The sequence below is a fragment of the Tachypleus tridentatus genome, chromosome 6 (genome assembly GCF_004210375.1).
Source record: "Tachypleus tridentatus isolate NWPU-2018 chromosome 6, ASM421037v1, whole genome shotgun sequence".
Lineage (NCBI taxonomy): Eukaryota > Metazoa > Arthropoda > Merostomata > Xiphosura > Limulidae > Tachypleus > Tachypleus tridentatus.
Window position 1 is genome coordinate 116028925 of NC_134830.1, and position 15861 is coordinate 116044785.

At 33.7% G+C, this 15861-nt stretch overlaps 1 protein-coding gene across 2 annotated transcripts in view; it reads right to left on the reverse strand.

Annotated features, from left to right (window-relative positions):
* LOC143253379 (protein eyes shut homolog) overlaps nucleotides 1-15634 on the reverse strand; it is an 89850-nt gene extending 74216 nt beyond the window's left edge. For both annotated transcript variants that reach the window (XM_076507150.1, XM_076507149.1), the window contains exon 1: nucleotides 14686-15634. In XM_076507150.1, coding sequence (XP_076363265.1) covers nucleotides 14686-15282 — 597 coding nt within the window. In that variant the 5' untranslated portion in view covers nucleotides 15283-15634. The remainder of the gene's footprint in view (nucleotides 1-14685) is intronic.
* Between the last annotated feature and the right edge of the window lie 227 nt (nucleotides 15635-15861).

The window sequence follows — 15861 nt, forward strand, 5'->3', positions numbered from 1 at the left end:
TTCGATGCGGGTTATTTGTGAGTTATTTTGGTAGCATTATGGTGTTTGGATTGTTTGTGAGTGTTATTGCTGTTATGAAGTTGAGTACACGGTGTTATCAAAGATGTCCTATGGGGAAAAAAGCTACGAATTTCAACAAATAAACAGCGTAATCTTTTAGAAATAAAAAGTTCTTAAGTTTGGTCAATTTCAATATTCATCATGAAAGCCATTCTTCTTAAAAACATTCTAAACATTTTGGAGAGAAGCAGAATCGATGACGCTAAACGTTTCTACCCACAAAATTTTCTGTAGTTCAATGAATAATAATTACAGTAGGACAATACCAAGGGGACGGTAAATAAGTAAATATATGTAAAACAAGCTTACATTGGTACAAATGCTCTGAAAACAATCAATTTTTAAAAACTGTAACAAAGGCCTGGGTGATCCAAGCTGGTTGTCTGGTACACGCTATGCAACATGAACAGTACAAAAAGAATTGTAAACAAATCAGTTTGTTAGTATAATATACAAGCTATTTCTCTCGAGATAGTGGGAAATTTACGTTGGATTAGAAGAAGTTGAAGAGTGTGATATAATTTTGTTTTTCATTTGTTACATGGGCATTCACCAAGTTTTGCAATAGTGAGTTCTTAAGTACGTAAAGAAAACAAAATAAGCTTGTTTGATGACGCTACGTGTGTGTGTGTTTTTCTTATAGCAAAGCCTCATCGGGCTATCTGCTGGGTCGACCGATGGGAATCGAACGCCTAATTTTAGCGTTATAAATCCTTAGACTTACCGCTGTACCAGCGGGAGACTTGATAAAACTGAGAGTAATGAATATGACGTAGTTTCAACAGTCTTGCCCCCCCCCACTGACACAGAGGTTTATATGCAGATTCAAACCTCTAGAAACCAGGTTTCGATACCCATGGTGGGCAGAGCATATATTGCCCGTTGCGTAACTTTGTGCATAATTACAACAAACAAGCAAATTCAACAAGCGTATTCTTTTAAGACCTAGTTATTGTCGTTTAGACATTAAAACCCTTGTTTGTTTTGGTAACGTAAACCCATTTAAAGTGTTATTGGTTTTACCAATCTTACTTAATCCCATCTTAGGTGGCGTTAATGTTTAGACCTGACCTAACTCTTAATTAAGGTGATATTGGTGTTTTCAATCTGAACGCTGTCTTATGTATACACGTGTGGCCAGTCAGAGGCTCACTAACAACTTTTAGGACATATAACGCAAAAAATCTGGTTTCGATATCAGAGGTGGGCATATCACAGATAGCCCATTGTGTAGCTTTGTGTTAAACTACAAACAAACAAATTTATTTAATTCGATATTCGACCTCTTCTCTCACCCACATATCTCCTGTGACTTTCTACCCTCTAGTATTCCACTCCAAAAGCCAAAAATCTCAGAGCAGCTTGCCACACTATTGCTAGAACAAATACATGCGTGAGAGAAAGACAGAGAAGACTATAGTTGAAAGGCGTTGTTAATGGATTGGATCAGTGTAGGAAGTTTTGGACGATGTTTAAATCTGCTAGTGCGGATCTTCGTCAGGATTCTGATAAACATTTGGATAACAGATTGAAACTTGGTCCAAAACTTTCAACACTGATCCAATCCATTAACAACGACTTTCAAGTTGTACAAAATCAGCTTTTAATTACGATTAGATACCCTTGTAGTGAAGCCTTCACAAGGAAGAAATTTATTTCATAATACATTCAAGTTTTGTTTTTAGAAGGGCTTTTAAGAAATAATCGCAAAGTTTGTTAAAATAGTTTATTTTACTTAGCGGAAATTTTATTTATTTTTTAAACTAACATAATTATCTCCAGATTAAATGATGGTAAAATGAAGTAATATAAAAGTGTGAACGATATTGAAGGCTTAGAATAAATATCATTACTTGAACGATACGATAAGAATAAAAATTAATTTTACAATTATCTTAATTTAAAATGTTAACAACGTAGAAAATAATGAATTGAAAACTCTTGATTGAAAATTAAGATTTCGTTAAAACATTTCAAAAAATGTTAGAAATTATGCATGTAAATATAAGTTAAGGATAATACTAGGTAAACTGCTATATATTTTCTAAACATTGTTCTTTTTATTATAAATATTTAGAAAGTATCTTTCAAATTGATAAAATCAAAATTAGTTTGATAGAATCGTACAGATCTGGTACTGTTTGTTGACTTTCGCGCAAAGGGAACCTCGAGGGAAATCTACGTTAGCCGTACCTAATGTAGAAATGCAAAATAGATATCACAATACAACGTCTCGAGAGACGAAAGGATGACTGTGTTTGGTGAAGGAATTCGAACCCGAGCTCTACAGACCACGAGTCGAGCGCTGTAAACATAATGTCCTAGTCTAATAATGGTGAATCGATTCAGTACTTAATAAATTAAATTGTTAATACTAGGAAATCAGTCATTGCTGTATTTGTATATAATAATGATATATATATATATAATCATTAAGACAAAGTTAGTATATACCTTATTGTCTGCAATATGTTTATAAGCTTCGTACCCAAATTAAATAAAAAAATACACAGTAATAACGATCTCGACGTTTAACAAAGTTACGTTTAGTTATGAATATACAATATATACCTTGGAAAAACCATACATTTGTAAATCATTTTTACGTCTACAGAGTTGAGGGAAAACGAATTATATACACTAGATTAATCTATTGGAATATAATCTCAATATCTAACTTCCGTTGTTTATTGAATTATAATATTTTAATTTGTATTTCTTAGTTTCAGTATTACATTGCATAATTTTAACACAAGACGCCTGTACTAGTTACAATGTAGATTAAAGTCAATTTCTCAATTGTGACTACGATATATATAGAAAATCTCTACAACAGAAAAAAATGCCCTTGCTCTTAAACGTATCGTGGTTTGGGGCAAAAATAGAGACTTAGAGGTATTAAAGGATGGTAATATAAAGAAATAAGAATGTTCAACACCACTTGTGAAATAATAACTCCTAACTCCTCTTCGAAGAATTTCCATGGATGAAAGTGAGTCGCCGTTTTTAGCGAAAATTCACAGAACAACCATCAACTTTTTAGCAGACATTCCTACTCACGCGACAAATATTAGAGCACCAAGATTTGGAAAAAAATCTACTTCAGTTAAATCTTAAAATTAGGATTTTAATCCTGTTATCCTTTCTGGAGAACGTGTCTTGTTTCCAACAATGTATTCCTTTTCAGTTTTCTTTTTTCACTTGCGAGTAAAATCGCTCGACCTACTACTTTTGATGTGTTGTGTTTGTTAGGTTTATAGAAGGTCTGTTGGATTCTTTCTCTTTTGGATACGTTCTTGTACGTATATTAAGAAATATTTAATCTTGAGAACCCTCTCACCAGTATTCTAAATCACCAATCATTTAATGAAAAAATAAATAACACACAAAGTTAAAATAGGCACACAATGAAGAACATTTTAATTATTGTTAGACTAAGACGTCTGATAAAAGTTAACTACAAGTTTCAACGTTGCAACGTTCTCTTCGGAGTGAGTTGCAAAATATAATCGCGTAAATATGTGGAGTAACCTTCCCAAATAACAACACCATAATTATGGATAAGATAGTGGTTTGAAATTTAACGTTGCTTATGTTTAAATTGGTGGTTTAAGTCTTTTTAATTAGTGAGAACCTCTTGGTTGATAAACGTAACCTTATTTATACACATATAACCAATTAGTTGAAAGTTTGTTAATAAGTGGCGAAAAACTCTTGGTTGATAAACTTAACCCCACTTATATATACATATATATAACCACTTTGTTGAGAATTTTTAATAATTAATGAAAAGATGTGGGTTGGTGACATGAACATGGTTATGTAATCTGTTGACTAATATTAAACACATCAAAATTTTGTCTTCCACTCTTCGGTGAAACTGCGGTAAGTTTATGGACTTACAAAGCTAAATCCCAGGGCTTGATACATCGTGGTGAACAAATTGCAGATAGCTCATTGTGTAGCTTTGTACAAAAGAAAAACAACAGAAAATGCTTAGTTAGTAACCATTTTTTTGACTTCCCGGGACTTGTTTAAAAAAACGAAACTCGTTTGTAGAACAAATATAACTACGTCAATTTTAACCATGCTTTTATATCCTCTTTTCATCGCTAATAATCAAATAGGTTGGTCCAAGAAACACTAATGAGCTGACTTATTTATTCAAATAGCTGGGAAGCATTTGTCCCTTAACCATAAAACAGACAATTTGTGCTTTAATGTGTAATTACCTGTCAGTCACGAGAGACTGAGCGCACTAACATGGCGAACTGCTTCGTCTTTCCCCTCGTAAATTTACGATTTTAAAATGTCGTATTCATATCTATATATCATTTTACTAAATCTAAAAGTGTTGAAAAATATTTTTTTTGTGTTTTATATTATATTTTCTGCATGAAAGTTAGGACTGAAATTAGGCTAGCAACTAACCAAGTTACTTAATCCTAAAACTACCACTGGGGCCCCATGAAACTATCGGCTTTTTAAATTTATTTTTTTGAGATATTGATGCACATAACTGCATACGGATCCATAATTCAGTTCGTTAATTTTAAGTCTGTGATAAGTGAAATGAAAATAAAAGTGTCGCCCCAGTGGCAAAGCTATACGTCTGTGGAGTCACCCCACTAAAAACCGGGTTTCGATACACGTAGTGGGCAGAGCACGGATAGCTTTTTGTCTTGCTTTGTGCTTAATTCCAAACAAACAAAAGTGTTAAAAAAATAAGGCCAGTTGTCATTATCACACTAATTACTGCATGAATTTCCTATGTATTGTTCCCGGTGGTATATCTGTAAGTCTAAGTGTTTACAACGTTAAAACTTAGGGGTGATTCCGGTGGTGAACACAGTACATTGTTCAGCTTTGTGCTTGAAGGTTAATTAATCCTTATGTATTTTTTATGCAGAACACTGTAATTTTACTCAAATAGTTTGGCCACAACGTTACATTGAGTATTGTGAGAGGCAAAGATATAAAATTATGCTACAATAATCAGACATTTATCTTTCAGAATTATCGAAAAATATTTTGTTCAACCAAACATTGGTTTTTCTTTCTAAAATGTGAGAGAATGAGGAAGAAAAAATATGAAACTTTGCTAACAGCCTCTAAATTGAGTTACTTCACTGATTAAAACGTGTTAGTCTTAGAGTTTCTCAATCTGGCAGTTTTAAAAGAAATAAGATCACATTGATACCAATTTCAGCAAATCATAGCATTCTTATGCAACCTTCTGTCAGTAGTATACGTATATGCATATATGTATAAATGTGTAAGTACATAGAATATTAATACTGAACAGTCAAGTAAAATAGAATCAAATAAAAAGGAAGGACTGCGTTAAAAACACAATATCCAAACCTCTGACTAATGATAATTTGTTATAAACAAAAACAAGCCCAAACAAAAGTAAAAAACGCTGTGCCAATCGAAAGGATTCCAAGGATACAGGCTATAGTGTGGGATATAAAATGTACCTTAAGTTTCGGAGGTGAGTGACTGAAGAAATAGGACCCATACTGCGGTGGAAATACACCGTCTATCAGCCTAAACCTCCGTTCGCCAAACTCACATAAAGAATTATAAAATAATAATCAAAGGAGTAGAAATTAAATATAAACATGCAAATATATGTGTATAAATTATACTTGTATGATCATAGTATTATTGTACACGTTGCTAAGAAAAAATACACTAGAGTTATTGAAAAGACTAAATACATATATTTACAGGAACTCGTATGTGTTTTCCACTATTCATTTTGTATCAGCGGAAATAATTCTTTAAAATGGGAGCGTCTTGGGAAAACAACAAGAACTTGCACATGTTTGTCTCGGCGAGGTTGTTGTGTATCGATAGGAGATACATGATGGTTCAAGATAAATTGTCTGTTTTTGTTATCGATAGAAAATAAATAAATAAAACTGACTATGAAGTTTGTCCCCGAAGAAGAAGAAAAAAGTTCACCTTTTGAAAGCACTCGGGGTTATAGAGTTTTTATTCATTTCTATCAAGACCTCTTGAACCTACGTGTTTTTTCAACATCATGAAAATTTCTACTTCTCTGCACGTTTAAAACTATTTTAATTACATTGTACACGTGCATCTCTCGTGAGGAATGACGTTTTGTTACATTCACTTTGGACTCGGCAGTAAAAACACTTTTCCAGACTGAAGAAGCATTATTGTGTGAGACCTTATATCAATACTTGCCTTTATATAAAACAAGTGTCCTCAGACATGCATCGAATAATCAAATTCTCTAGTATAACGTCTTACAAGATGTTTTCTACACCAGTTCTACTTAAATTAAATGATACGTGTTAAATTTCAACGACATTTGTCTGCGAAGTTTACATTTCTATAGAACAGCGCAAAAGCTACATCTAGAAAACTGCATTCGGTTTCAAAACTATTTGTGTTACCATCCTTCGCAATGAAGATGCCAATACCATTGTATAAAAAAAACGTTTTGCATCGTTTTTGCTGTTTATAAAAAAAATCAGTCATTGGAAATAAATCAGATGAACAAACGTAAAAAATTTGTCAACGAGTTTTTCTTTTAATTTGAAAATGTGGGTCTTCACATTATGGGTGATTCTTAGTTATATATGTTTAAAATGTTCAGTATCCAGTAATTGTTACTGTATTGTGTACAGTGTATAGTTTCGAATGTTTCTTACCATATTACGTACGATGTGTAGTTTGAACATTTCTTCTTCTAGCGTCTATTTTCGAATGATTTTCTTGTATTTTGTACAGTGCTGTAGTTTCAAATGATTCCTTCTACATTGTGTATTTATACACATAGATTCGAGTATTTTTTGTTTTATTGTGTGCAATATGTAGTTTCGAATAATTCTTTTTCTAGCGTATAGTTTCGAAGAATTTTACTAAACTGTGTACAACATGTAGTTTCGAATGATTCGTTTTCTAATATGTAGTTTGAACAATTTTTCATTTAGTGGCTAGTTTCGAATAATTCTAATTATACTGCGTATAGCAGATAGTTTTTGTTGTGGACAATTTTTCAGCTAACGTTTAGTTTCGAATGATTTTTTCTATATTTTATACAGTGCTGTACTTTCGAAAGTAAACACCAATGTCACATCACTTCCTCTAGTCTGGCTGTGCTATTCCTAGAACGTCTACTGGGATAATCAATCCTCTCCATTGTGATGCAATACCAAAGGAAAATGAATTCCACGAGAAAGCCTCGTTTTATTTTCTTGGAGAACATGATGAAAATACAGAAATGTTGAACACTGTCACAGAATCCCCAGAACCAATAATTATTCACTTCACTTTGCTGTCATTTGAGATGGCACTATCCAAAAGCATCTATGCTATGTTAAAATAGAGTGTACATCTTCTCACAAAAACATTAGAAGACTTGTGCTTGCTTTTTTTTATACCACTATTTATTTTATTTTTGTCGAACATGTTTCTATGATTTAAATGAACAGTACTGCGGAGAACATTTATTTTATTTTATTAACTGAAAATAATCCTAAACGAAACACGCAGTTCTTACAACCCATTGTTTATTATTCCATATGCACCAATGTTTAATAACATTTTGCTAATTAACGAAATTATACGAGTATTTATTAATGGAAAGAAAGAAAGGTTTGCTCGAAACGTCGTATTACGTTATCTTATTTCAACCATTGTTTTTAAAAATATTTTCCAGCTACAAAGTATCTATTTACTAAGCTTATAAAACCAGCGTACTTATTAGCTTGTTTGTTTGTTGCAATGGGCTATTTTTATTCAGCCCACCACGAGTATCGAAACCCGGTTTCTAGCGTTGTAAGTCCACAGACCTACAGTTGTGTCACTGAGGAGTTAACCAGCGTACGTAAACATAATTTAAAATTCAACTTTATAAACTCCTTATATATTAATTAATTTTATTTCGTCATAAAGGCCCATAAAGAAATAAATTTAGCCGTAACTCTAAAGACTTATAACGCTAAAAACTGGTTTTCGATACCCGTGGTGGACACAGCACAGATAACCCATTGTACTACTCTGTGTTTAAGAACAAATGAACGATATTAACGGTAAAATTAGCTCATTATTGTCTAAAACAGTGGTGCACAAAGTCCGGCCCGCGACGAGTCGCCGAGTGGCTCGCGAAGCCCAACGGGAAAGTCAAACATAGAGAGTTCACGCACTTAGAGTTCGCACCTACGTAAAGATTAAGCGCTATAGAAGAATATGCATTAGATTAGATACTGGATGGTTCCATACTTGTGTCGAGCAATAAAAAAATTTAATAAGCATATCTCGTTAATGCATAGGCATTTAATCATTGGCACAATAACGTAATATTTCCATAATTACGAAATCTCACGCGTTCCAATTGTTCTTCGAGATTTACTTTCAAGCCCTATTTTGATATTATTTCGTAATAAAAATGGCAGCTAATCGTAAAAGAAAAGTTGACGACAAAAACCGTCAGCTTCATGATGATTGGACTGCGCAATACTGTTTTGTTCAACAACAGAAGAACGTGATTTGTCTGATGTGTCATTCGACAGTAGCAGTGGCGAAGGTATTCATTATAAAGCATCATTATGAGTCGAAGCATAAAGATTTCCACAGCGTTGTTTGGTGATGAACGAACAGCTCGAATTGAATCTCTGCGGCGGTCGCTGAATCACAAGCAAAACGTTTTCTCAAAGCAGTCAGCAGATTTAGGTGCAGCATGTTAGGTCAGTTACGATATTTCGTTGATAATAACAAAATCTGGCCGACCGTTCACTGATAGTTATTTTGTCAAGCAATGTATGATTACTGCAGCGGAAAAGTTGTGTTGTCCGGAAGCAGTTCGCAAGCTACAGACGGTGGCTTTGAATCGTATGACAGTTCAACGAAGAATTTCACACCTCTCAGCAGATGTGACAAGGCAGCTTACAAATAAAGAGCCAACTTTGTCTACTTCTCTTTGGCAGCAGGTGAGTCAACTGACATCAGTTCAACAGCACAGCTACTAGTTTTTGTTCGTGGTGTGTCGTCATCGTTTGATATCACAGAGGAACTAATCGGCATGGGTTCCACGAAGGGTCAGACAACTGGGTTTGCTCTATTCGAGGAGACAGTACGACTGTGTAGTAGTGTTTCATTGGATTTCACGAAACTGGTAAGTGTGACAACTGATGGAGCACCAGCCATGACCAGAGAAAGTAGTGGGCTGGTAGCACTGTTGATAAAGCATCGAGGAAAGCAGAACAGACAGTTGGTGAAGTTGCACTGTATTATTCTCCAACAGATCCTGTGCAGTAAAGAACTTTGTTTTCAGGCACTGATGGCATTAGTAACGAAAACCGTCAATTTCATCAAATCACGAGGGCTCAATCACCGTCAGTTTCGAAGTCTTCTTGAAGAAATTGATTCAGACTATGGTGACCTTGTGTATCACTGTAAAGTACACTGGCTGAGTCGAGGGAAGATACTCAGAAGATTCTGGGAGTTGATTGATGAGGTGATATAATTCCTCAGAAGCAAGAACAAAGACACAGAAGTGTTTTCCATGACTGATCCAGCATGGCAAGCTGATTTGACCTTTCTAGTCGACATGACACAACACTTGAATGATCTGAATTTGAAGTTGCAAGGCAAAAATCAGCTTGTCTGTCAGCTTGCAAATCACGTCTCAGCTTTTAGGACGTAGTTGTAGTTGTTCCAGCAGCAAGCAGCATCAGGTAACTTCGTGCGCTTTCCCACTTTTCAGTCACAGCTACAGAAGAATCAGGACATTGACACACAAGTTTATGCTGGGAAACTAGATACCTTCAACTCACAGTTTCATCACTTTGACCAATGCAGATTGTTGATGAAACTTTTTTGCTGATCCGTTCAGTGCGTCAGTGGATGACTTGTCAGCAGAATATCAGCTCAAACTTACTGATCTCCAGGCATCTGATGAGCTGCATGCTATTTACCGAGAAAACAGTTTGCTTGACGTCTACAAAACGTTGCATGATACATTTGCTAATCTGAAAGAGAACGCACTTGTCCACACCAGCATGTTTAGCAGCACGTACTGCTGCGAACAGGCTTTCTCGCATATAAAACTGAACAAAACCAACACTCGCAATCAGCTGACTGATGATCATCTGGAAGCAGTCTTGCGTCTTTCAACGTCAAACATCAAGCCGGACATTTCTAAGCTCGTAGATGACATGCAGCACCATACATCGCACTGACTTTGTGACAGTTGACGTATCATAACATCTCTTAGAATAATGTGCAAACTCTTTGATGTAATCGTTATTTGTGTGTTCTTAAATGTGATGTCCATCTTGTGTGAAACAACTGTGGTACGACTTTAATCTTCACTTTTTTGTGGCCCCCAACGGTTACGAGAAGTCTGTTTGGGGCCCCTGACTCAAAAAGTTTGTGCACTACTGGCCTAAAACATACAATTTCCTATACAATTAGCCAACATTATATCTTGTTTATACTTAACTAGCACAGTTCTGAAGTAATAAGTATGTCGTATTATTTTTTCTCTTTCCAAGGTTTTATAACAGCAAACCGAATTACGCAGTTGACAGTAAAAAATATTTATTATTAATTTATAGTTACGTTTCTTTGAAGTCACTTCATTGTTAAGTAGTGTATTCAGTAAACGTTGAATAAATGTTTTAAATTTATCGTAAATCATAATAGGTATACATATAAGAACACTTTGGACTATCAGACTTTTATTTCATCTTTTATTAATTTCTTCCAGTGGTTTCGTGACTTTAAAAGTCATTCTTCAGGAAATATTTTTACTGAAAATCTATAACAAAAAACATATAAATACCAGTTTACAATTAAACATAAATAATCTAAATTAAATAAATATATTTTCCAAATGTACAAACACGTAATACACTCCATATAAAGATTAAAGATATTAGAGATGTTGATTAAATTAATAAAATTAGTCAATATATTTTTCTTTTTAATTAAAATATTATAATTATTATTTATCTTATTATTATTATAGAAATGCAATTTAATTATCCTATAATTTTATACTATTACTTACGCTTTCTTTTCTGTTAGTTTTAGCAACAGTTTTCGTGGTTTCATAATTCTTCCTGGTTTTACATAACTAGTTATTCCTGCCCTCTCACTAATAACTATTTAAAGTGACTAGAAAAAAAAAACCTTTTGAAAAATATTTTTTTATGTTTTACATTACATTTCAGAAAAGGAAAAACATACAAAGTCATGAAACCGATAAAAGAAATTAACACTCCTACGAAAAGACGTTTCTAGTCCTGATTTCTCCAAGCCCATTCCCCTGGCTGTGGTTTCGCTAGATAGTAGATAGGGACAGTGGGAATCTCGTTAATCCATTCATCAATGGATTTAAATGGCAATTTCATTTAAATACAAAATTATTAGCCTAATATTAATAACCCTTCAAGTTACTTTGGGGCCTATTAGGCCCCACTTTTCGTAGGAGTGTTAATAATAGAAAGGGGTAAAAAAGTCTGGTATTCCAGTGTTTTCTTATTCGTAGCTACAGGTAAATCTTATCAATATGTATATATATATATAGGACTATCGAATCGCAAAGCTGTAAAACATATTATTTTCTCTTCAGATCTCAAATTTTAATTTTGTAAGTACTCAAACTTAACACTGAGCCATCAGAGGAAAGATCATAAAAGAATGAAATGATAGCATGAAATTATTACTTTTATAAAACGCTGTCTGTTCTACCAAAATGACACAAAATGTCCACTTAGCGGAAACGTAAAAACATACCGAAAATAACAAAAACTGAGCATGGGTCAAATGTTGTGTTTTCACCCGAAGCCTTTATTTCACATTTCAATAGTTTTATTTCTTAATCTGAAGCCGTTATAATATCCACCTGAAAGATACTGCAACTAAAATGTTTCGGATGAACACTGTTAAAGTCAAAGTAATAGTCAGAGGTATGAAGAAACTTTCTCAAAAATCTTTTGCTTTCTGTTAGTGCTATGAATACTTTAAAGAACTAGTCTTTGTAATGAATGTATGCCAATACGCTACTAAAATCAAATAAATATTACATAAGTTAAAGAAATGTTTAACCGTTCTATAAAGTTAAAACTCTATGATGGTGAAGTAAAACCTGAGTTAATGGATGCATGGGTTCGAACCTACACTATTTTTCAGTTATTTAGAAAAAAGCTCTTATGTAACGTTCACTCGCTAATAAAGTGGGTGTTTATTAAAAAGGATAAAAAATAACTAAATAAATTTGTTATATATCTAAATTCTGGCCAGTTCTTTCTTCTAGCGCTATATTAAAAATACTGTGTTAAGACGGAAATAAATACAACTAAAATAAAATCTAGCTTTAAACTAAGATATGCCACCTATCTAACTGACCCGTAACATCATCGGTAGGTTTACGAACTTACACACTAAAATAAAGAGTTCGATTTGACAATATGAGAGGAGCGCATATAACCCATGGTGTAGTTTTGCACTCCAAACAAACAACATAAACATCATCAGAATTTTACAGTTTTTTTCACATCAGGTATTATACATACTTGTGCACGAAATGGGGTTTGTAAAGCACATCTCAAGGCCTTTTAGTGTAAACTAAACTAAGCCTAATGTTCCGACAAAAATATTAAAATATTTCTGAAGAAACTTACGCTTGGACTATAATCAGGAATTTATAACGTGGAATAATATATTTTATGTGAAATTACACACTGAGAAATCATATCTTCAGAACAATATGTCTTCTACGAAATTACACACTGTGAATTAAGAACTTATTAACATAAATGTTCAGATGGCAGATAAGAAAATCTTATGAAAAATACTATACAAAATTAGTTTTTATTAAAAATGCACATAGTTTTATGTTTGATTTATTAAACTAGTTACAACCCCAAACAGAATAAATTTTTTAAGGCTGTAACTTGTCGAGCCAACACAAATTATTCTTCTGGTTGTGTTTGCCCCTTTACTCTTTTGTAATACTTTTAATTTTTCTTCAATGAATAAACAAATTCTACTAGCTAATATGAGATTGTTGCCACCCCCTCCTGTCAAAACAATTCCGAATTATTGTGGAGCAGTGTTAGCCCTGTGATAGAGTTTTGCGTTACGGATTTAGTGAAACGGGCTCAAATCCATGCAATACCACAAAATATTCCTGCACTTTAAGGAATAGGTGCGTTACAAGAGTGACAATCAGTACCTTAGCGTGAATGGTGGGTGGTAGGATGCTGCTGATTGGCTGCCTTCCCTGGTCTGTAGTTCAGAGCGAAAGACAGCGGCAAATAATCTTAGAAACTTAGTTTTCCACAAATACAATATCTACTTCCTTTTGTCCATGGTAAGACTAGACATGGTTTATTTTGAAATTAAATCAAAATAAACCTAGTATAGCCTTATATTATTTCTATCCAGCCTGATTTGGGTCATTTGTTTATTTTCCATTACTGACCTGCAGATGATGTTATTTGATATAAAAGTATGTTGTAAGGATATTTTTTTTGGACACACATATGATGTTGAACTTATCTCCAGTTGGTATTTTGTTTTTTTTAAAGCATTTATTTGGTTCAGTACCAACACTTTAACATTCAGTTGAAAGGGTTTGAATTTTGAAAAACAGAAAGCTGGTTCAGATAAATCATAAAAGAAGTTAATTTTTTTTCTTGTTTCCTACAAAGAGCCTTTAGGAAAAGTTTTGGTTTCATTTCTATACTCTTTCATTTTTCTTTTTTTACAATATGATAAATTTTGATTTTAGAAAAATTTCACTGGTGTAAAACTTACTTTTTATTAGATATCGAAATTTATTTTTGTTTAATTTTAACTTACTAACTGTTTTACTTATTCGAAAGTGATGTAACGCAAAATTACTTCTTGTAATAATGAGCCATATGCCTACAGGTTAAACTGTCGTAAGCTGTGCACTTGTAAACTAATATTGTCCAATCCATGTTTTTTACTTGTATCTGCTTTTGGTGTAATTTTTGAATCTTAAATTATATTATAACTTTAAACGTCATGCAGAATAATAAAAAATGACATAATGATAAAAGGTAAAGCCCTAGCCCAAGCAATTTTGGACTTATGGTTTAGACTAATTCAGTTAATTTTTACTTCTGAGGTAAAAAAAACGCTCCATTTTTCATTACCCATTTTCTTTCCGAAAGAGCTAGGGTATAGAGTTTTATCTTCTTGGAATTTTAAGTAGATATACTTGTCACAATGAAAATAGTTTCAAACACTCTACTGAAATACTTTAGAAAGTGTAGATCATTATATAGGACCCACATTGCGGTGGAGATACACCATCTACCAGGGTCAGCCTTCGTTCGCCAGTCTCGTATAATGAATAACTAATTAATAAAATAATCAGGTGGATAAAAATAGAAATTAGGAGAGCGAGGTGTATATATAGTGAAGTGTAATAGGAATTAAGTATAGCTTATTCTCTAGGTTACTTTATGATTCCGTCTGGAGTAGATTTGGTGTAATCAAAATCTTAATACAAGAACAACTGGCTCCAGATACAATCTTGTGAGACCAGTCGTATTTACAGTATACTTTTTATATACAATAAATATTATTCAATTTGTTTTAGTCACTTACGTGTTCAGTAGTCAGTAAGACCTTAAGATCACTTGGACTCTTCCTCCATATCTGAAGCTTGGGATTTTCTACTGGACATTGGCCAAAGGCTGGCTGAGATGGCATCCTTTTTCGAATGTTTGGAAATATAGCTTGTTTGGTCATAATGTTATGGAAATTTTTCTCCAACGTTCTACTTCTTTGGGTCATCATGTCATTTCCTGGAGTGGCATTCCTTGCTTGATTTTCAGAATGTTGTTTCTTCTTCTCATATTCCGATGTATCAGAGGGAGGGTCTCGGCCTTTCAAGTCAGTAAAGGCTAGCGCAGTTCTGCTTTTCAACATATCAGGGGGTTGAGCTGTGTTTTCGTCTGCTGACTCAGCCGTTGGGCGAGAAGCGAGGAGTCCTTCAGAAACACTCTTGGAGTTAACAACAGTATAGACTCCTAATGAACTATTGGAAAGTGTCGTGTCATTTTCATCCACGGAATCAATAAGGATGTTATCTCTCTCAATAATAAAAGCGACAGTTCCATGCTTGTTTACAAATAAAGTAATGACAGAAAAAAGCAAGATGCTTCTAGCACTTGTCGTCAAGAGAACTCCGATCTTCGTCATTATCAACTCAACGAAACAGGGAAATGATATTTAAGAAAAATTCAGAAAGGGTTTCTCGCCAAAATGAAGATGTTTTGTCTAGAAACGTACTAGTTAACGCTGATAATTAATATTTATTATAAAATATTATAATTTGCCCTCAGGTTATTTATGTTAATATTAAAATATTCTCAGCCCTGTAAGCAAAGTCAAACATATAACCAAAATGGCAAAGCCTGGGCCTTTTTCTCAAATAAACACCTATTGTCTCTGGAATTACGAGTTCTGTACAAGACAGAAACTGCTGCTCCCAGATTTTCTGTTTTAGTAATCTTAAACAGGATCCAAGTGCTGCGCGTGTTCGTCTTGCGCTCACGACACCAGATTCTGGTTGGATGGAGTGTGACGATACTTTTACAAAGGATCAATAATTTGGATGCTGGCGCGCTCTGCACGTGGCATAAGTAGCTATAAGCCTTGAGAGGGTAATATTTTCTACAACTCGATTGTTGTATTTAGAGATCAACCAAAACAAAATTAAGTTTCATTCAAAGTAATATTTTTTAAAAGTCACTAGTCAAAAAAGGGTGAACATATTTG